Source organism: Mus musculus, chromosome 19 (genome assembly GCF_000001635.26).
Source record: "Mus musculus strain C57BL/6J chromosome 19, GRCm38.p6 C57BL/6J".
NCBI classification, from domain to species: Eukaryota; Metazoa; Chordata; class Mammalia; order Rodentia; family Muridae; genus Mus; species Mus musculus.
In genome coordinates this window covers 56,473,559-56,494,963 of record NC_000085.6, presented here as the reverse complement: position 1 = coordinate 56,494,963, position 21,405 = coordinate 56,473,559, and the positions used below count along the sequence as shown (strand labels likewise).

The 21,405-nt window shown below is 46.9% G+C and overlaps 1 protein-coding gene across 4 annotated transcripts in view; it reads right to left on the bottom strand.

The window, feature by feature from the left end:
• Nucleotides 1–8,234: 8,234 nt before the first annotated feature.
• Nucleotides 8,235–21,405, bottom strand: part of Plekhs1 (pleckstrin homology domain containing, family S member 1) — a 29,455-nt gene continuing 16,284 nt past the window's right edge. Inside the window, exons 7-13 of one of the 4 annotated variants that reach the window (NM_172641.3) lie at nt 20,710–20,823; nt 17,676–17,810; nt 16,426–16,541; nt 14,956–15,162; nt 13,836–13,937; nt 12,243–12,378; nt 8,235–9,295 (exon numbers count right to left, since the gene is read on the bottom strand). In NM_172641.3, the coding sequence (NP_766229.2) occupies nt 9,116–9,295; nt 12,243–12,378; nt 13,836–13,937; nt 14,956–15,162; nt 16,426–16,541; nt 17,676–17,810; nt 20,710–20,823 (990 nt within the window). In that variant the 3' untranslated portion in view covers nt 8,235–9,115. Of the gene's footprint in view, nt 9,296–12,242; nt 12,379–13,835; nt 13,938–14,955; nt 15,163–16,425; nt 16,542–17,675; nt 17,811–20,519; nt 20,678–20,709; nt 20,827–21,405 lie in introns of all 4 variants that reach the window. The other 3 variants (NM_001164263.1, XM_006527018.2, XM_006527022.4) reach the window with 3 other exon arrangements.

The window sequence follows — 21,405 nt, the reverse complement described above, 5'->3', positions numbered from 1 at the left end:
TCAAGTCCACATGGAGGAGAGGCATAGAAACATAGATGGGGCGATCAGCTCTGCCTGGACGGGGAAGCGTGACGTCTGAGCTGGACTCGTGAGCTCGGTGTTTGCCAAATAAATGAATCCTGAGTTGAAAATGTCCTCAGCGTGGCAGGGATGTCCCCATTGCTTTTCATGTCTGTGACAGAGAGTTCTCGAGTTCTCTGTGGCCAGTACTCTTGAACCCGGCGAGCTGGGAGAGAAGGATTGCAGGAAAGAGGTTGTAAGTATGCAAATTCCTTGGTGATCATAAGTAACCTGTGAATCTCTAACAGCCAACATGAGCTCTACTAAGGAGGCCTTGTCCTCTGACTAATGGCGACGTTAGTATCAGGCCTGTGTATACAGCACAGCAACTATAGATTTCATCAAATGTTCACAACACTAATAAATCCCCAGCCTTGCTCCAGCAGGGCTTATGTAAGCTGGGAGGAATTTTGGCAGAGTCCCTCACAGTTTCACACACTTTGTTTGGAAGTGTGAGATATTAATTACAGAGAAAAAAAAAAACTAGATGGCAGCGTTCATCCCTGCGACAGCATCAAGCCAACCATCTGCAACTGTGGAGACCAGTCTCTTCCTGACACTCCCCAGCCCTTGCCTCAGAGCCTCCCCTTCTCCAGAGCTCATGCCAGGGCTTTTGGTTTCCCAGGGGGAACTCTGAGATCTTCTAAATGCTGTGTGGTAAGATAGTAAGACTGAAAGATAGCTTATGAGAATTGATTGGCCAGTTACCTCCCCTTAGAGTCCAGGGAAATCCTAGTGGTCTTAACTGTGCAAAGGTGAAGTCACAGGTCTCTCAGCAGTGCCTAGAGCAGAGAGGTTCTCAGCCTGTGGGTCGTGACCCCTTGTGGGGGGGAGGGTGTCACACAGCAAATATCCTGCATATCAGATACTTACATTAGAATTCATAACAGTAACAAACTTACAGCTATGAAGTAGCAATGAAAATAATTCTATGGTTGGGGGTCGCCACAGCATGAAGAACTGTAATAAAGGGTCGCAGTGGTAGGGAGGTTGAGAACCGCTGCTATAGAGGATGGCGTCTGAGGAGACACTTGGGAACATCAGAGCTTTAGCCCAAGTCAACTGTGCCCAGCTTTGGAGTAGTAGAGGAATACATTATCTCAGGAAGTACCTTTGTGGTTTTTCTTCTTTCTCTGTGATGTAGCTCTGTGCATCCTGCTTTCTAGACTTTGAGGACTTTTTTGTCTGTGTGTGTGTGTGTGTGTCTGTCTGTCTGTCTGTCTGTGTCTGTATGTGTTGGTATGTGGAGGTATACCTGTGTGTGACTGTGATCTATGTGTCTGTGTGTGTGTTGTGTGTGTGCAGGTGTGTATGTATCTGTCTGTCTATTTGTCTATGTGTCTCTGCATGTGATGTGTGTATATGTAAGTACAGGTGTGTGTATGAGTGTGTGTAGGCCAGAAAATAACCCTAGGTATCATTTAGCTTTTCTTCTTGGATTTTCAAGACAGGGCTTCTCTGTGTAGCCCTGGCTGTCCTGGAACTTGTTCTGTAGACCAGGCTGGCCTTGAACTCAGAGATCTGCCTGCCTCTGCCTTCTGAATGGTAGAATTAAAGGTGTTCGACAGTACCACTATGCCCCTTGGCCATCTCTTACTGACCTGGAGCTCACTAAGAGGCTATGGAACTGGCTGGTCATCAAGTCCTGAGGATCTGCCTGTCCCCACCTACCCAGTGCTGAGATTGGGAAACAAGGGCCATCACACCCAGCATATTTTCTCACGGTTCTGGGGCTGGAGTTCAAGTCTTCATGCTTTCAAGGAAGCATGCGTGAGCTTGCTTCCCAGCCCTTTCCTGTCATCTTCTGCCATCCTTCAGCTCGAACTTAAGAGCCATTGGTACATTTTTTATAGAAAAAATCTTCCCACCAGAAACCCTAGCTGATGGTGTTAATTTTAGTTTATGATGCCGTTCTTAATATTTAAGAACTATTGCCTACAAAGGAATAGATAATTAGATTAAGCAAGTAACATACTGTCTCTTACCCAGGAATGCCCTTTCTAGGTCCCTTCAGAATCCTTGGGACATTCTCTGTCCCTCCAGTTCATTTTCCTGTGGCTGCACTGGGAATCTGACCTGTTCTAGATTGTCAGGTAAATTCTACTCTTTCTCTAAGATATGAAACCCCTTTCTTGGGCTCTCCTCAAGTCCCCCCCTCAATGAAGCTTTGCCAGAGCCACCCACAGTGGACTAGTCTTTAATTCTTTTGTGTTTCCAGCAGTGAATTTGATGGAGGACAGTCAGACTTGTCTCCTGTTTACCTACTATCTGCCTTAACATACTTAAGGACAAGCTTTACAAAGTCAGGGTCCCCATTACTCCTCCCACCCTGAGCATAGTCTAACACATCTCACTGGAGATGTGGCAGTTGCCAACTGCACTGGTTGGTTTTGTGTGTCAACTTGACACAAGCTGGTGTTATCACAGAGAAAGGTGCTTCAGTTGAGAAAATGCCTCCATGAGATCCAGCTGTAAGGCATTTTCTCAATTAGTGATCAAGTGGAGAGGGCCCCTTGTGGGTGGGACCATCCCTGGGCTGGTAGTCTTGGATTCTGTAGGAAAGCAAGCTGAACAAGCCAAGGAAAGCAAGGCAGTAAGGTACATCCCTCCATGGCCTCTCCATCAGCTCCTGCTTCCTGACCTGCTTGAGTTCTAGTCCTGATTCCTTTTAGTGATGAACAGCAATGTGGAAAGTGTAAGCTGAATAAACCCTTTCTTCCCCAGTTTTCTTCTTGGTCATGATGTTTGTGCAGGAATAGAAACCCTGACTAAGACACCAACTATTTGACTCTCACACAGAACCAGGCTCATCTGAAGGGAGGCGTGTAAAACACATAAACTTGTCAGAAAAGGAGCCTTGGTAGAAATTCTCCTAGTTTTCAGAGTAAAATGTTTGGGTTTTTGTGCTCTTCCTGGGTAAGAGGTCAGAAGATGAATATGTGACTGAAACCAGAGGTATGTAAAAATATCGAGCCTTTCTAGGCAAGCTTTGGGAAGTGTGATGCATGTCTGTCCCAGTCTACATTCCCTCTGCTTCATCACTGTGCAGCTTCCTCATCTATGGCTTGTCCACTGAGGAGACTCAGACTGTGTCTCCAAGTCCAGTCTGCCTGGTTTGAATTCCACCTCTGCTATGCTCTCCCCAGCCATAGCCTTGAGTAAGTAAGCGATTTACTTCCCTGTGCTTCGGAGGCAGTCTTGACATCATAGAATCGGTGTAGGGTTTGGTACCGTGTCTGGATAGTGCCCTGTGTGCTGAAGGCACCCAGAGGTATATATATATCCTCTCACACCATGCACTGTTGATTCTTAGTGTGTGTCTAGATGTAATGAGCCCCACTATCTGTTTTATAAGCCCACCCTTAAACAAAGAAGAGCTAAGAATATCAGAAAAAGGTGAAATTTGGGAATGACAACAATTAACATCATCTAAAAACTAGACTTAAGCTCTGCTGCTTCTCAAGTGACAGTGATGTTGGAGCCAACCCTGGTAGGAGTCAGTCTCCCCATCTGGGGCAGTGGACCATGCCACCAGGCAGGAAAACTGGTAAGGTTGTAGCAAAATCAGAACCCTGATCAATTTCATAATTGAGAATGGCAGGAATCTGAACTAGCTACTGAGCAGGTTCTTGTCCTGGAACACGTGACCATGACACCCCACTAAGAGGACCATAACAACCCGTCACATAGCATAAAAACCTACAGTATGGAGGGGCTGGAAGAGAATCTTCTGTAGGAGACTTAGGCGCAGCTCTGTATGATGAACCAGGTCCCCACCGCTCCCTGCCCGTTGGTCTTTGATGAAGGACCATGCCAATGAGGTATCTAGACAGGCCCGAGTGTTTAGCCAATGAGCTTCCCTTCCTGCAAAAAAATGTATTTGACCTGTTTCACCATAAGTGGCAGGCAGCCCCATCCTCCATGAATAAGACAGTTTGAGCAAGTAAAGGGCGTCTCCTTCATCAAGGACCGCTTGGCAGGGAGGGCTGGCTTGTCATACAGAGCTGCGCCTAAGTCTCCTGTAGAAGGTTCTCTTCAGCCCCTCCATGTTCCTGACACTCACTCGTAACTAAGCCCTCTGACCCCATTCCATGGCTTGCAGGCTCCCATTCTCAACACCTCGAAGTCCCCAGTGGCGGCTGAGTGCACAGGAGTTTGAGAACCACAGCATTCATCCTAGCCCCCACGCCCCTGCTGATCTCACCTGGAGAAACAAGGTCTGGGACCCCATGGTCGGCAGTTTGCTGCAGAGTTGTAGACCCTGTGACTTCCTGTTTTCCTAACAGCTCCCAACGTGTGCTGCCGATTCCCTAGAAACTTGCTAACTGTTGAGGAAACAACTTAAATGGAAAAGTCCTATAGCTTGGTTTTCAAATTAATTAATTAATGAATACCACAAAGAAACAGGATAAGAGAAAAGCTAATGTTGTTACCAGAGTTATGGATGTGAACATTTTATTTGAAAACTTTCTCAAAACTGAATAATGTTTATGAATTAACACCAATTGTAGTAGATCTCTTCCTTTAGCATGTGTTTTACCAAGCATTTTCTGTAAACGGTGCACTGTATTTATGAGCTGGGAATATGGTGGTGAATGAGATGAAATTGTTCTCCTCTTGGGACCTAAGACAGGAAAAGTTTGTCTAGTAGAACGTTCAATGATGATGGGAAAGGTCTGTTTTTGCGCTGTCCAATGCTGTAGCCAGTTCCCATTGAAGGTTATCAAATACTCCAAGTGTGACCAACATACTTGAGATGGAATTTTACATTTATTTGATTGTAGCTAACTTAAAGCCAAATAGCACATGTGGCTGGTGGCTACCGCATCAGGCAGGTCAGTCCCAGGGTCAAGCATTGGGAGTGCAAGTTTTCCAGAACAATCTTGTCAGAGAAGAGTCTGAGGATCATGTGATTGTTAGACATCATTAACTCGAACATTTTACAGAGCTTTCTCATTAAAACACACCTGTTGCTCAGCCACAAACACAACTGCAGCAAAGAAGCCTGATTTGATCCAGCCAAGTCTGAAAGCCGTGAGGCCTGTTTGCCGCTTAATATTCTTAATATTCTTGTCATCCCAAAGGAGAGTCACTTGGCACAGCCCTGAAGAGAAGAGGGAGGGGGATGGCGGCAGAGTTGCTATGACTCCCCATGTCTTCACTCCCTGCTGTGCATATGTACATACATACATAACTGTGGTAACCCACTCTCCACACAGGCAAGAATGCAGAAACGTCAACGGCTTTGAGTATGACTACATGTACTTGGCCCTGCACACTCTCTCTCTGTGATTACATGTACTCGGCCCTGCACACTCTCTCTCTATGATTACATGTACTCGGCCCTGCACACTCTCTCTCTATGATTACATGTACTCAGCCCTGCACACTCTCTCTCTGTGATTACATGTACTTGGTCCTCACACACTCTCTCTGTGATTACATGTACTTGGCCCTGCACACTCTCTCTCTATGATTACATGTACTCAGCCCTGCACACTCTCTCTCTGTGATTACACGGACTCGGCCCTGCACACTCTCTCTCTGTGATTACATGTACTTGGCCCTGCACACTCTCTCTCTGTGATTACACGGACTCGGCCCTGCACACTCTCTCTCTCTATGATTACACGGACTCGGCCCTGCACACACACTCTCTCTCTATGATTACATGTACTCGTCCCTGCACACTCTCTCTCTGTGATTACATGTACTTGGCCCTGCACTCTCTCTCTGTGATTACATGTACTTGGCCCTGCACACTCTCTCTCTGTGATTACATGTACTTGGCCCTGCACACTCTCTCTGTGATTACATGTACTTGGCCCTGCACACTCTCTCTCTGTGATTACATGTACTTGGCCCTGCACACTCTCTCTGTGATTACATGTACTTGGCCCTGCACACACTCTCTCTGTGATTACATGTACTTGGCCCTGCACACACTCTCTCTGTGCTTACATGTACTTGGCCCTGCACACTCTCTCTGTGATTACATGTACTTGGCCCTGCACACACTCTCTCTGTGATTACATGTACTTGGCCCTGCACACACTCTCTCTGTGCTTACATGTACTTGGCCCTGCACACTCTCTCTCTATGATTACATGTACTTGGCTCTGCACTCTCTCTCTGTGATTACATGTACTTGGCCCTGCACTCTCTCTCTGTGATTACATGTACTTGGCCCTGCACACACTCTCTCTGTGCTTACATGTACTTGGCCCTGCACATTCACTCTCTCTCTTGCTAGATGTTCTGTGGGATTCATTTTGATTGGTTTGCGTCCTCAGCCGGGAGAACCAAATGGAAAGCTTCAGATACCCTGAGGGGTGTTCTGGAGACCCAAGGCACCTCGTAGGATGTGGAGAAGTGGTACTCCAACATCCCACTGAAAGGCCGTGAAGTGGGAAAGGTATGGGTTGAGGAACTGTGGGTCCAGCACGGAGCTTGGATGAGGAGTTACATTACAGTAAGTCTTTCCATATTTCTGAGCTCTGGCTTCTTCCGCAACCAGATTAAAGAGCCACATCCAACTCCTCAGGCTTGTTCTAGTTTCCTTTCTGTTTCTCTGATAAAACACTTTGACCAACAGCTATTTAGGGGAGCAAATGGTTTACTTTAGCATGAGATCACAGTCCATCATTGATGAAAGTCTGGGCAGAAAGTTAAAGCAGAAACCATGGAAGAACTGCTGCTTGCTGGCTCACTCACAAGCTCATATTTTCTTACACAGTCCAGGATCACCTGCCTAGGGGATGGTGCTGCCCACAGTAGGCAGGGACTCCCACACCAATGAACAATTAAGATAATCCCTAAGGACATACCTACAAACCAGTCTAGTCCCTTGAGACTCTGTTCTCAAGTGACTCTAACCTATGTCAAGTTGACAGTTAAAGCTAACTAGGAAAAGGCCAAAGATGAAACAGCCAAGCATGACTCCAAGCCATTCTAATTTTCTCCTTGCTGTTTAAGTAGAGAGGGCCATCTTTCCTAGGGACAACTGAACCAGGCTCTTTGCAGCATCAGCCATGGTCATCCACTTGGAATGGGGTCAATACGGACATCAGTGAAAAAAGGTTACAGATGGAGTTTTGACTGTGCATCTGTCCATGGGTAGCAGAAGGAATGGGAATGGTGCAGTTCACTTTGATGAAATTGTATAACACAAGACACAACCTTTGCCAAGACTGGCCTGATGGCTTTTCCAGCCACCTCTCAGTAGGCTCTTGGGTTGTACTCTTATCTCAATGACAGATAAAGACAAACATCTCCATTCCTAGGTCTGGAGTTGTCCTGCTGTAACCACAGCAAAGAACTGCCATTGAGCCACAGGGTGTGTAGCTGCTTCCAGCTCTAGGAAAGGCGTGGCACAGAGGAAGTGAGATCAGACAGACTCTGAGGAACAGCACAGAGAATGGTGAAATGGTGGGCTTCTCCTGTCCATCTCAGTCACCAGCAACACATACCTAAGCCCAGTCAAGAAGGTTCCGTCCTCCAGGAGAGGTTGTGTTGCTCTCCACAGAGGAGGAAGCAAGGGGAGAAACAGAGCTGTTTTCCTCAGGCCCCGCTCTCTGTTGGAGGTGGGTGGAGCGATGATCATTTGCTTCCTTCAGCATTGCTGAAAACTAACTTGGTCCTCTTCAAGGAGCACAAGTTCTCCACTGAGCCCCTGGGATGATTCGACCAAGGAACTGTGTTCCTTGGTCAAATCCCTCAGGAGTGCATTAGGATACAGATTCCAGACGCCTACACCAGAGCTGCCATATTGGAATTTTGGGTTGGAAGTTTGCCCAGCAATTTTGTTTTGATAAGCAGACATTTTGAATAGGAGAAGCACCCAGAGCGTGGTCCTGACATCAAGACCTCCCCCTTCTCATTCTGTGGCAGGAGGGAGGGTCTCGGCTTGAGGGAGGGTGGCAGGCTGATCACGTGCTGGGAAGGACCTACAGTCATGTTTATCTGTCTCAACGATGCTGTGAGTGGGTGGATAGTCAACTCTAGGTCCTTAGATTCCTCCTTGCCTCCCTGAAGGCACATAGAGAGCAGGGGATACGTGGATTTCAGAGTCCATGAATCCACGTCCACAGCTGGATTCCAGCAGTTTTGCCTTGATGGTTATTTATTTATTAATTTCCTCACCAAAGTGGCTTGATTTCTTATTTATGAGATTTGAAACAGTTGTACATGGCACTTTATTTATTTCCATGGTTTATGTACACATGCACATTTCACACTGGCAATAATCTAGATAACAGAACACGTACTGAATGTCTCCTCTGCGAGCCAAAGGTCTTTACTAAGCTAAACCCACACACAAGGCAAAGGCCAGGGAAATGTTCTTTCTAAAGCTGATACCAGATTTGTGGTTCTGTTCCCCGAACCGCTCAGAACTCAAGAGTCATGAAGATCGAGTATCACTATCTTCCAAAGCCTTCATTTCTTCCCCCTGAAAGGACAGCCTGCTAAGATGCATTTTCTAAATCCCCCTTCGCACCAACAGTCCCCAAGCTGATTAGTGTTCAGCTCACTGCCTCTCTCTCATTCCTGATTACTGAAAGGCCTTTGATTCTTTTGGCTTTGCAGAATTGATTTGGCAATAAACCAATCAATTAAGAGTGTCCAAACATAGTTTCCTATTTATTTTTAGAGCAAGCACATCTTGGCTGGATACAGCTCCAAACTTCCTCAGCTTCCCACTCCTGGGTTGCTGAGCCACAGGAAGTGTCTGGGAGGGTTGCGACACACGTTCACTCTCTTGCATCCCTGAAATGATATGGCTAACGAAGAGCCAGCTGTGTGGACTGTGACCTCGGAAGCACACAGCTATTAATTAGACCAGGGATTTACTGAATGATGTCTGCCGTGTCTGGGGCAGAATCTCAGATAATCAGCCCTTCCGTTTTAACTCTACTCCTTAGTCATTATTTCATGTGGGGCCAGTGGCCCCACTGTTAATTCAGTGGTGACTCAGAGACAGATGCAGCCTTGTCTCCAGTCACACGGCTGTGTGTGGCCCAGGTTCCATCCTTCTGTGTCCTGGGCCTGCAGTAGCCTACTCCCCAGCAGCTTCCTTCTGACTCTTTTTGATGGCAGGGCTCCTCTTTGGTGTCCTCTCCAGTTCTGGCAAATCCCGCTGGACAGACTCAGCCAACTGGTGTCTTAAGGAGCATGCACAGGGGGAAGCGTGGAGCTTCTCTGAGTTTGGGATCCGGCCAATGGAGAGTTTCACTTTCTAAGACAAACCGCCGGAAATAATTAAATGACCAAAGAGTATCTTCAGACTCCCCAGCTCTCAACCAGCCATCAACTATACCCCTTGTGTCTCTCTCTTACCCTCTTGGCTCTCTTGCCTCTCTCTTGCCTCCTTGTGCCCCCTCTCTCCCCATTCCCGTACCTCCTCTCTCCATGTGGCCATGGCTGACTTCTATGGTAAGCCTCTAATCTCTCCTTCTCTCTGCCTTTCTCTGCCTCTGTGACCCTCTTAACTCCCCTTCCCATGCCCTAAATAAAATCTATTCTATACTATACTTGTGTGTGTCTTCCCCTTAGGGGGAAGGGATGCCTTGGCATGGGCCCGCTGAGGCACCCCCTTCCCCCACACCCCGCCAGAGCATATTCTTACAGCTCTTTCTCTTTTGATGATCACAACCCCTTGCGTCTGTTCTTGAAGGAAACCCTACGATGCGCTGCAACGAGCCAAGGGCAGCCGCAGATGATCTGTGCGTTCAAGTGGAACTTGGACTTTTATTTTCTGACATCTGCTGGCCTAAGCTTCTAGGCAGGCTCTAAAATGTGATGACAGCCCACTGTGCTGGCTAGTATTATGTTAGCTTGACACAAGGCAGAGTTATTTGGGAAGTCAGAACCTCAACTAGAAAATGTCCCCTCTAGATCGGCTGGAGGATACGTTTAATTGATAACTGACATGAACGAGCCCAGCTCACTGTGAATAGTGCCATCCCAGGGTGAATGGTCCTGGTGCCATTACATTATTTAAGCAGAACAGGTTAACTACTAAGAGCAGCTTTGCAAACAGCACTCCTCCATGGCCTCCCAGTCACTCCCTGCCCTAATTTCCTTTGGTGATGGGCGATGGTGTGGAAGTATATGAGACATTAACCCTTAGTTCCCCAAGTTGTTTTCTTATAGGAATAGAAGTCTAAGATAGCCACAGCTGCTCCAAAAAAACATCAAAGGGCCCCTGCAACCCTGTCCATCCAAAGGAGACCGCCATATGGGAGAGGGCCAGACAAAGGCAGAAGGAAGAACACACACCATCTCCTCTGCCTCTAAAATGTTGTCATGCTTTCTTCTTGCTCTCTCCAGCCCATCCCTATGCCTGCCTTCCGTCTCTCTTCACTGTGGCCCAACAGATGTGGCTGGCTCAGGCATGTCAGCCACAGGAGATGCCTGCCATTGCTTCCACAGGTCCCTTTCCAACATTTTTTTTTCTTTTCCCAAGAACCACATGTTCGAATTTTAAAAGAGAATTGGCTATCTACTTTTACATAAACAAAGAAAGCCAGGAGTAGGGGAGAGAGCTGAATTTTCTGATCCTCTAGAACAGTGGCTCTCGGGCTTCCACGTGCTGTGACCCTTTAATACAGTTCCTCGTGATGTTGTGACCCTGCCATAAAATTACTTTTGTTGCAACTTCATAACTGTAATTTTGCCACTGTTATGAATCATACTGTAAATATCTTATATTCAAGATATCTGACACGATTCCTGTGAGAATGTCGCTAGTCTTCCACCCCCCCCCCCAAAAGGGGTTGTGGCACATAGGCTGAGAATCGCTGCTCTAGATAATCATGTTGGTGGGTATCCATAGTGGTCAGTCCTATGTAGGAGTTGTTCTCAGGTAGAGCGAGGAAGACAGAAATAGCCCAGGAGAGGAGTCTAGACTGGCAGGTATGATGTAGCCACGCCCAGGCAGAGGGTTAGATGTGAGTCCAGTCAAAACCCCTCTTCTTGATTGCTGAGCACATGTCTGAATCTTTGGGTCAGAGTAATGTCCAGTAACTTCTGGAAGGTTCACGTGTTTTGTTTTTTAACCATTTGACTACAGTATAGACTATTGGCAGATGCCATAAATTATAAGTTACTGGACTATTGGACTAAGACCCTCAAGCCAAGCTCTTCTCTGCATCAGGGATTGAAATCTCTAGCCAAATACAATGTCTTCTGAGAAAGCCTCCTGTCCTCCCTCTGAAGACCAGTCTGTTGTTTGTAGTCTCTCGTGTCCCAAGCACACACTGTACCCTAAGAAGTTCCTACTGTTCTTGTTTTTAATCCACTGATCTATGAGCTGGGGCCATTTTAGTCGCCTTATAACAAACAGCATCCAGGATAGCATAGTCGGATGTTCAGCAGAACACGAGGAGAAGGATGAATGAATGAATGAATGAATGAATGAATGAATCCTGGCCCTGCCAGTAACTAGGTGTGTGTCTACTTTAGTCACATGCCTGATTGGTACTAGCCTTTTACATAATAGCCATAATAACTGTTTCCATCCAACTGGCAGGCTTACAGAGTGATGAAAAAGAGACAAGACATGTCCTTAATATGCATTATATGTAACTGAGATCATAGAGCCTGGAGAGGGGTCTCTAGTGTTGTAGTTTGTAGAAATATCAAGTCAAGGCTCTGTGCTTTCAAAGAACATTGACAGGGTAGTCCCATATTTGGATGCTTTATAAAAGATAAATGTGAATGTCCCTCATTGAAGCCCAGGGGGTGGAACCTTTCCTTCAGACACATCCCAGAGATTCAAGGAATGCAATTTGAAAACTGTAGGAATGGATGGATGAATGAATGAATGAGTGTGGATGGATGGATGAATGAATGAATGAAGAATTCTCGCTCTGCTCCTCACTTTAGAGAGATGCTAAACGCAGAGAAGATGGTGACTGTCCAAAGGTCTCTGGGCTAGAAATCAAAGTGGGTTAAGAAGGGATGAACACCACGGAAACTGACAGATACTGAGCGTTGAGCCATGTATTATGTTGAATTTTAGTGATAACTCCGCACAGAAGGCACAGAGATGTCAGATTTTGCATGAGAAAACCAACACTCAGAAAGGTGAGCCTTGGTAGGTCTGAGACTCCACCTGAGACCCTGATCTTGTCCCTCCTGTCACCGACTTGGTCTGATCTGGGCTGAACTATTGGACTCACCTCCTTCTGGATACATCGGGTAAGAAACAAGGACACCTCCTCCAGGCTTTGGGGTTTCAGGTCATTCACGGCCAAGATATGATCTCCGTGGTAGAATAAGCATCCTAGTCGGGGAGGACCTTCCCAGCGAGCCACACTGCAGGGGATACAGCATCCAATAGGGACATAAGACAGAGCTCATTGGCAGAGCGGGAATGCGCATGCTCACTCTGCGCTCACTCAGAGCTGAGTCCGCTGAGTCTGCTGAGTCCGCCCTCTTGGTTGGTATCTCCGTTGTCTATTTGGACTGACTTCTTTACTTCCCCACTTTGCACTCTCTCTCAAGCCCTGCTCCAAGCAAAGCACCCATGAAGGCCCTGCCAAGCCCAGTCCCTTGTTTTGTTTGTAGTTAATCTCTCCTGTCCCAGGACTTATAATTATGCACAGTGGGAACACTTTAATTGTAGTTTTGAGTAAGGCGTACATTTTCTACTTACTTACTCATGTGACTATCCTTTTTGCCTGGCTTTGTGGCCCTGGCAATACAGATCTACCCTTTTTTTGCTTCCTTAGTTGGTGTTTAAAAAATTTTAACTCCACAGTTCCAAGGAAAACAGGATACTCTATAAATGTCTGACAGAAGTGGGCACACAACGTGGCACAACGACTCTCTAATGAGTACGTAGTGAACGGACAAATCTGGGAGTTTGGCCGTAGACAAGCTCATAGGCTAAGTAGCTATTTACAAGTCTTAGAATGCAAAACTTTGGGAAAATGGAAAGTTATGACATTGTGGCATATTCCTTATATTAAAGAATTATCATGTAAAAATCCAATCTTCCAGGGCTGGAGTCATGGTTCCATGGTTAAGAGCATTGGCTGCTCTTTCAGAGGACCTGGGTTCAATTCCCAGCACCCACATGGCAGCTCACAACTGTCTGCAACTGCAGTTCCAGAGGATCCATGGCAACAGGCACGCATGTGGTGCATGTATCCTCCACTAAAATGTATTTAACAGGCTTATTTATTTGGGGATGTGCGGGAAGAGTCTCACTATGTAGCTAAAGCTGGACTTGAACCTACTATGAAACTGCGGTTGACCTTGAATTCTTCATCTAGGGTACGAAGATTACTGGACTGTGTCACCACGCCCGGTCACAGTCTATGAGGATATGGAATCAGAAATATAGCAATTATGCTTTAAAAATGTCTGCCACACTGACTTTGTGTTAGAGTTTTGGAGCAGAGGTTTTCACTGGGGTATGGGACTCGTAGACGCTCCTGCACATCTTTTTCTTTTAGATCCTATTAACGTTGCTCTCTTTTCATTGGTTAAATATTCATTCTGCCATGCCTGGGAATGGCACCCTTGACATCCACTCTCCTTTGAAGACTCAGAAACATCCTGATTTGATGGCCTTTTTGGTCCTCACAAATGTACCCCTGCAAAAGTTGACCTCACATAAAGCAGTATGCTTTTGCCTCCAGGTCCTCTCTGTGACCACACTGTAGTCTGTGTCCAATATCATTTTAGTCAAATGTGGTGTTTTGGAATAAAGATCTCCTCCACCCTTGACTCCTGATCATTTCCTGTCATCCACAGCTCCCACCTACCAGATCTGTCCTGCTGCTTCTACCAGAGCGAGGTAGTCGATGGCATCCCGAGGAGAGAGGAACACGTTCAGAGTCTCCACTTGGCTCTCATCGGGGATGTTGCTGAGACAGAAAACATTTGTATAAGTCACATCAAACAGCCAACTGTCCTTGGCTGTGAACTATCCTTTCAGAGTACACATTTGGCCTTCTGTTTCTGAGATGACATTTTCTAGCTAAACCTTATCCAGAACACATGAAGAAAGAAATGTGAGTTTAAGGCACTGAAAGCCATTCATTATATCCCTCCCTGTCCAACGTGGGAGGACAGACAATGAGGAAGGAGGCAAAACTGGACTAAGTGGGTTTATTACCATGTCCATCAGTTCTATTTGCATATTTGTCTTCCAGAAATTTTTCCATACAAAAGGACATGTAAAGTAGCTAAGATTACAATTAACTGGACCACCCAGAGCTCCCAGGGACTAAACCACCAACCAAAGAGTAAACATGGAGGGAGCCAGGACTCCAGGTACATATGTAGCAGAGGATGGCCTTATCTGATATCAATGAGAGGGGAGGGAGACTTGATGCCCTGGAATAGAGGGGGTGCTAGAGCGGTGAGGTGGGAGTGGGTGAGTGGGTGAAGGAGCACCCTCAAAAAGGCAAAGGGGAGGGGGGCATGGGATGGAGGGGGGGTGTGGAGGTGTAACCAGGAAGGAGAATATCATTTGAAATGTAAACAAATAAGATGGTTAATAAAAAAATACAATTATCTTATCGAGTGCCTTGGGCATCACCTGGGATCTACACAGAACCTCAGGAGCCTCACACGGGATGTTAAGGGGAGAGGCTTGAGATATACTAGACAGGTCAGCACGGTCCAAGCTCTAGCGCTCAAAGACTGGCCAGGGGGGGAAAATGTCACCATAGTTGGAGATGCCACCCCCACCCCAGGGACCACTCCTCTTCCCTCTCTCAGCCACTGCCCATGCTCACAACATCAGTGACACTGAAGCCTATCAGGTTCTTGGCTGACTTGGAAACTTTGAGGAACTATCTTGAAATTAGAATATAAAGTGTGTTTAATGTGTCTGCCTCGCTCTTAGGGCCCACAAAGTTTTAGAAATCCGAGCTTTACTTGAGTAATATAGACAATTTCACAACAGTTAGTGAGGCGGACCCCTTTTGGTCATCTGTGGTCTGGGCTTTGGAATTGGGAGGTGAAAGACATGGATCACTTCCTGTGCCGCTGTCCTGGTGGGGAGGCCCCAGCTCTGACTCTGTCTGGAATTCCGCTTGGCCATCGTTGTCGTCGGCTGATGCAGAGGTTGATTCTTTAAGGAGACTGGAGCATAAGAAGTTAAATAAGGCCCCCTGTTTAAACATGCATGAACAGCTTTCCTTTGTATCCATGAAATATAAGCAACTAACAGCCATTAACAGCCATATGAGGGACTAACAAAGTCCCGAAGTCTGTGCAAACATCAGAGCCCCACCTTGGGCAGAGCCAAACATGCTTTCTTTCTAAACTTGGGACTTGGAATCCAAATAACCATTTACAGGATCAGGAAGGACAGAGTGAGAGACATAAAATCCAGAAGACTTCTACAGACAGAGATGTCCTGAGGATGTCCCAAGTGGCTTTATGCAGGCAAAGCAAGCACATTTTCCTTCTCCTAAGTCCACAGGTAGAACACCCTTCACCTGAGCATCTGAGTTCTAGAATGTTCAGTGACAGAATGATGCTACAAATGGAGAACTCCAAACCATCAGACTCTCCTTCACAGACAAAGCAATCTCAAAACATTTTTACATAAGATTATAGTCATGTATATGTATATCTATATCTCTGTATGTATGTATGTACAAAAATATGAAGCATGCATGTATTTCATGTTTATATGAGTTATATTCCCCAAGAGATAACATTACGGATATGCAGATATTCCAAAAACTAGAAAAAAATTCTGAATCCCAAAACATGTATAATCCTACACATCTCAAATAAAGGATATCCAGCGTGTATCAATCAATTAATAGTACGTGATGATATAGTCTTGTGTGATGCCTTGTAGCAATTTGTCAACAACTAAACAAATGAATTGGGAGCTAGAGAGACAGCTCAGTGGGTAAAGGGTTTGCCGTGTAAGCAGTTGGACCTCTGTTTGGTTCTCCAGAGCCTACGTAAGGCCAGGCACGGTAGCAGGCCTCTGAAATCCCAGTGCTTCTGTGACAAGCTGGGAGGCAGAGAATCCTGGGAAGCTCGTGGGGCCAGCGCACATGGTATGTACAGTGGAAACAAGAAGAGACCCTGACTCAAACAAAGCAGAAGGTGAGGACCAACACCCAAGGTGTCCTCTGACCTCTGACCTCTGACCTCCACATGTGCTTTAAGGCATATGTGTATCTCTCTCTCTCTCTCTCTCTCTCTCTCTCTCTCTCTCTGTCTCTCGCTCTCGCTCACACACACACACACACACACACACACCATTCACATATATAAATACACATGCACCCTCATACAACAGTTAACACAGTGAACTGGTGGTAATTGTTCCACTAAAAGCAGGTTAGCTAGACGCAGTATTTAAGAGGCCGCTCCACTTACCAGGTTCTCAATGATCTCATTGACACGTAATTGCTCTCCGCTCTCTTGAAACCTTGGTCCGGACTATTGGATTCGATGGAGTCACCAGAATCATTGGGTCCAGCAATATTCTCTAACTAAAGACAAGAGGAACAAATGTAAGGATTCAGATCTGCCACTGACCAGGCACCTCCTCACCTTGCCTCACGCCTCTCTGCATCTGGAATAACGCATTTTCCCTCGCAGGGAAAGTGCTTCTTCAGAGAATATTAACCTCGCCCTACTACACACCCGATGGCTTGGTTGTCCCAGAGAAGTATTTTTGGTGAAAGAAGTGTTCTATGCTTAAGAAACATTGGTCAACATCTCTGTGACCCACTTGGCTGCTTTAATCTCTGCCCTCCTGCCCTACCTTCCTCCCACATCCTCTATTTGTGTGTACTACAGATCACTGCTTCGTGGCCATTGTGTCTAAAAGTCAACTCATGGCTCACCACTTCCCTGCTTAGAAGACCTTTGCTCCATGCTGCCCTCAGCATAGAGTCAATTTAGAATTCACTGCCTGTCACGGGCTGGCTCTTTTGTTCTGTTAATTGTCTACTCTGCCATTCACACACTCTGAACTGTAGCCTACCTAAGCAATTGACCAGACAAGGATGTCTGTGGTCTCTGAAGCCTGCATTGAGTCAAAAGGAGCGAACAGTCTTCCCTGTGTCCCAATGCCTACCCTCTTTGGTAACTGAGGCTGTGGGCTCTGAAAGCAAGAGGGCAATGAGGCTCATCATTGTGGCCACCAGGCTGAGCATAGTGTGGGTCCAGCACTCAGAAGGACGTCTAGCTATCAACAGGCTGTCTCATATACACCCACACTGATTACCCAGGGACTTTCATTCTTTTCCTTTCAGTCCAGAAAAATAGAAAGACTACTAAGTCCCAGATTTAATCTGCCAAGTAGTTAAATGTTATCTCCTTTATAGAACCTTCTCTGATCTTCTGCCTGGAAACCAGTTCCCTCTTCCCACCACTGCCACAACCCAAACATCATATAAGCATATGTCTTGTGCGATGGTTGGCTCCTACTCCTGTGCCAGCATGGTGAGCCAGCCACCCGCCTCTGCCAACTTTACCTTTGTGCCTCCTAATCTCAGCCTGTTGGCTCTGGCAGCAGCGTGTGACAGAGGCTGGGCACATATGTTGAAGGAATGAATGCTTAGTGGGGCAGGGTGGAGCAGGGCGGGGTGGGCAGGGCAGGGCAGGGAGTGGGGACTTACTTCTAAACAGGCTTCTAAACTTCGAGGAGTGAGATAGTACTCTTCTTCTGTATCTTGGGTGGGTTCTGAGTGGAAATCATGATCCTGATGAAGATGAGCTTGCCTGAATCTTTGGAGGCTTTTTTGTATTAAATGCTGAATAAGGAAGATACAGAAGAAACTAATGAGTTCCTCCCTCCCTCCTCCCCTTCTTTTCAATAGAATTGAACCAATACTTTCTAGAAAAAAAAAAGTATAATAGATCAATTGGGTTGACAAGATCAGAGGCTGTTTGAGTGTGACAGGCAGAAACCCACATGACTTGAACTTGCTCTTCAGTTTGGGTCCCTCTAATGTGGGAACACATATGCCTAGCTAATATTTGGAATTTTTTCTCTACTGTGAAGAATTACAACTCTGAACAAGAAGTTTTCTACTGTGGGTGGAGTGCAAGTCACAGAGCTTTGTCATGGTGTCCCTACCCCCATCTCTTCCCAGTCCTCTCTCAACAGCCTCTGAGGAAGTAATTAGCCCAGAGTCACTGAACCTCCTTCTGGCTCAGGATCCCTCTTTTGTGTTTTGTTCACAGCTTGTCTGTTTCTACAGCAGTGTAATTAGGTAGTGTTGGCTACGTGACAGTCAGAATTATACGCTTCCAGGTGATGTAGATGCAAGCAATTAATTATTGCCTTCCCTCCCCTAACAGACACCAGATTGCCTACTGATGGAGCTGCCCTGCATGGCATAGGAATTGTTATGAGTGTGACTTAATTTCCCAAGAACAATGCCTGATGGCTGGGGACTTTCATAAGACCTCCCAAATGTTTGCTGGGAATTTTATGGAACTTAGCATTCTCTCTCTCTGTGTGTGTGTGTGTGAGAGAGAGAGAGAGAGAGAGAGAGAGAGAGAGAGAGAGAGAGAGAGACGGAGACATAGAGAACCCTGAGTTGTGATGGTTCAACTTTCAGGTTTTTATGGTCTTTTTGTTTTTTTCTCTCATAAGGGAGTGCAAAAGCAAGATGCATTCACTAGAAACTGTATTTCAGACTTTGAATGTTAGCCTTTGTGTGGGCTACCAATATGGGTATCACAACTTTCTTGTAAACCTGGTGGCAACAGTGAGCTTCAGCTCCTTGATAACTCTGCAATCATGGGGGAAACTGGGGACTCTGCAGTGTGCTGTGTTGCTAGGCTGTGGTGTTCCATAAGGCAGGTGTGTTAAATGCACTTTCAGCTTGTAGTGGTTTGAATATGCTTGGCCCATGGGAAGTGCCACTATTAGGAGGTGTGACCTTATTGAAGGAGAGGTAGCCTTTTTTAGAGGAAGTGTGTCACTGTGGAGTGAGGAGATATATATATGCTCAAGTCTGGGCAGTGTAGTCCACAGCCTCCTCCTGGCTGCCCATAGAAACCAGTCCCCTTCTGCTGCCTGGATCAAGATGTAGAACTGTCTTGCACCATGTCTGCCTGCATGCCATGTCTGAGAGGAAGGCTGAGTTCATCCTGGTTGCCCTATGCCTCGCTTGCTTGCCTGTCTGTGACTTGATGAGACAGCAAGAAGCCCTTTGCCAGCCGAGTCTCCTTGGTCTTGAACCTTACAGCCTTCAGAGCTGTGGAACTGACGTTGCTGCTGTTAGGACCACGCCCCTTCACGTACAATAGTCTATTGCAGTTGCCGAAGACGGCCTATCGAAGCAGATTACGCTGAGGTACCAACATCAATAACAAAACCCAGCAAGACAACCGGTGACTTTAACTTGAGATGGTTAAAAAAACTATTACTTGATCTCAATAAATAAGGGAAAACCGAAAAGCCACCCATAAGGCGTCCGTGGGGGGGGGAAAGGGGTCTGCCATGAACTGGAGCGAGAGGCACTTGCTCAAGGCCAATCTGTCTGTCTGCCCTGGTCCCTATCACTGCTTTTGCTCACTGAATAACAGAGATGAAGTGTCGGGCCTGGGGGTGTTGATAAACTAAAAAAAAAAAAAAAAGGCATTTGAAATGTTGGAGAGCTTGATAAAATGGGAGGCCTTGCTTCATTGCATGTGCTCGGTAGCCACAGAGGGAAGGATGCCAATAGTGGTGTCTCTAAGGGATGACATGATAGATGTGCAGGGGGATGTACCACCCAGCCTATTTAGTGATCATTCCCAAAGCTAGAAAGACAGCGAATCCCTAGAGGAGAGCGCACAGCCCTATGGCTTTGCAGAAGCGGACACGCCCCTTCCAAGAGCGGACACGCCCCTTCCGGCCACAGGCAGGACATTCTATTTCCTCAGACAGATTGTGCCAGGACGAAAGGGACGCTATACAGAGAGCGGGAAGCCAGACTAACTGGATGAGTGAAGGGAAGCAGGAGGAAGCCCCTCAGTGCCTGAGGGTGTGGACAGGGCGACAGGAGATCAGGGGGCACGAGGGACCTTTGAGCCCTGCGTGTGGAAGGAGGGGAAGGGCTGCTGGCTAAGCTAAGTGAAGGAACCCCAGTCTAGAGCATCCAAACTGGGTGAGATCTAGAGTCAGCTAGGTGAGTGCTAAAGCCTACCTGAAGAATAGGAAATGGGCAAATATTAAGGAATCATTCTGTGTGTGTGTCGATGTGTGTGTGTGTGTGTGTGTGTGTGTGTGTGCGTGCGCGCGCGCGCGCACGTGCGCGTGCGTGAGGTTGGAGAACACCCTCAGTTGTTGTTCCTCAGAAGTTCCTGCCATTGGTTCCTCTGCCCCACTGGCCTGGAACTCACCACGTAGGTTAGGCTGACTGACCGGTGAACCCAAGGATACACCTGTCTCTGCTTCCTCAGCACTAAAGTTAGTGAGTGGCGCCACATGAGTCCCTGGGGAACCAGAGTTAGGTCTTCGTGCTTACAGTGCTGTTCTGGAGCCTCATGCCCGGGAATGATTCTTTCAATCAGCGCATTGGACTCTGATGGGCAAGGTCAATGTAAGCTGCTAGCCAGTGGGACATTCAACAGTGACTGACTCCCTGAGGCAGTGGGGTACCATTCATTCAGCAATGGCTGAATCCTGAGACAGAAGGAAGAGAAATCGATTACCACCTCTGGAAGACTGGCCCTCGGTGATGCAAGTCTGATACCCTCGGGTATGCTGCAGAGGCCCAAGAAAGGACTGGGGTCGGAAACTGGCCTTCTGTCACCCAGGGAAAGCTTCTCCTGCTTAGAAAAAAAAAAAGTTTTATAATTAGAGTGCAATTGCTCCCCTATTGCTGTCAGTATGCCCCCCACCCCATGTCACTACCTTGACCTGGACTCTCTGTCTCCAGGGTATCCCCAAGTCCTTGATATCAGGGCTGTCCATTAGCCATGACCAATCTTGTTAGTGCGACTTTTTCCCACTTCCAAGTTTCTGAAGATGCTCGGCTAGGCCCTGATGGGCACCCTGAGTACCCCCCCCCCCAGCATGTCTTCTCTGTGGTGCCTCCCTTCACCCTGTCCTCTCTGCTTTCAGTACTGAATCTGCCTTGCTCTCTCTCCTCTTTGGCATTTGCTACAAGGATGGAACAACCTGGAAAAATACACCGTGAAACGTGCCTGTAGCCAAGCTCCCTCTGTGGCTTTCCTCTCCAGGAAAGGACTTGGGGGGGGGGAATTCACAAAGCCGCTTGGGGAGTCAATTAAAACCCTTCAGCTGCTTACCTGACACAGGAGACATTACATTAAAATGCAAGGCAGATGAAAACAATGTTTGACAGACGCCTCCCCAGGCTTAGTCATTCAAAGGGAAGCTGGTTATGT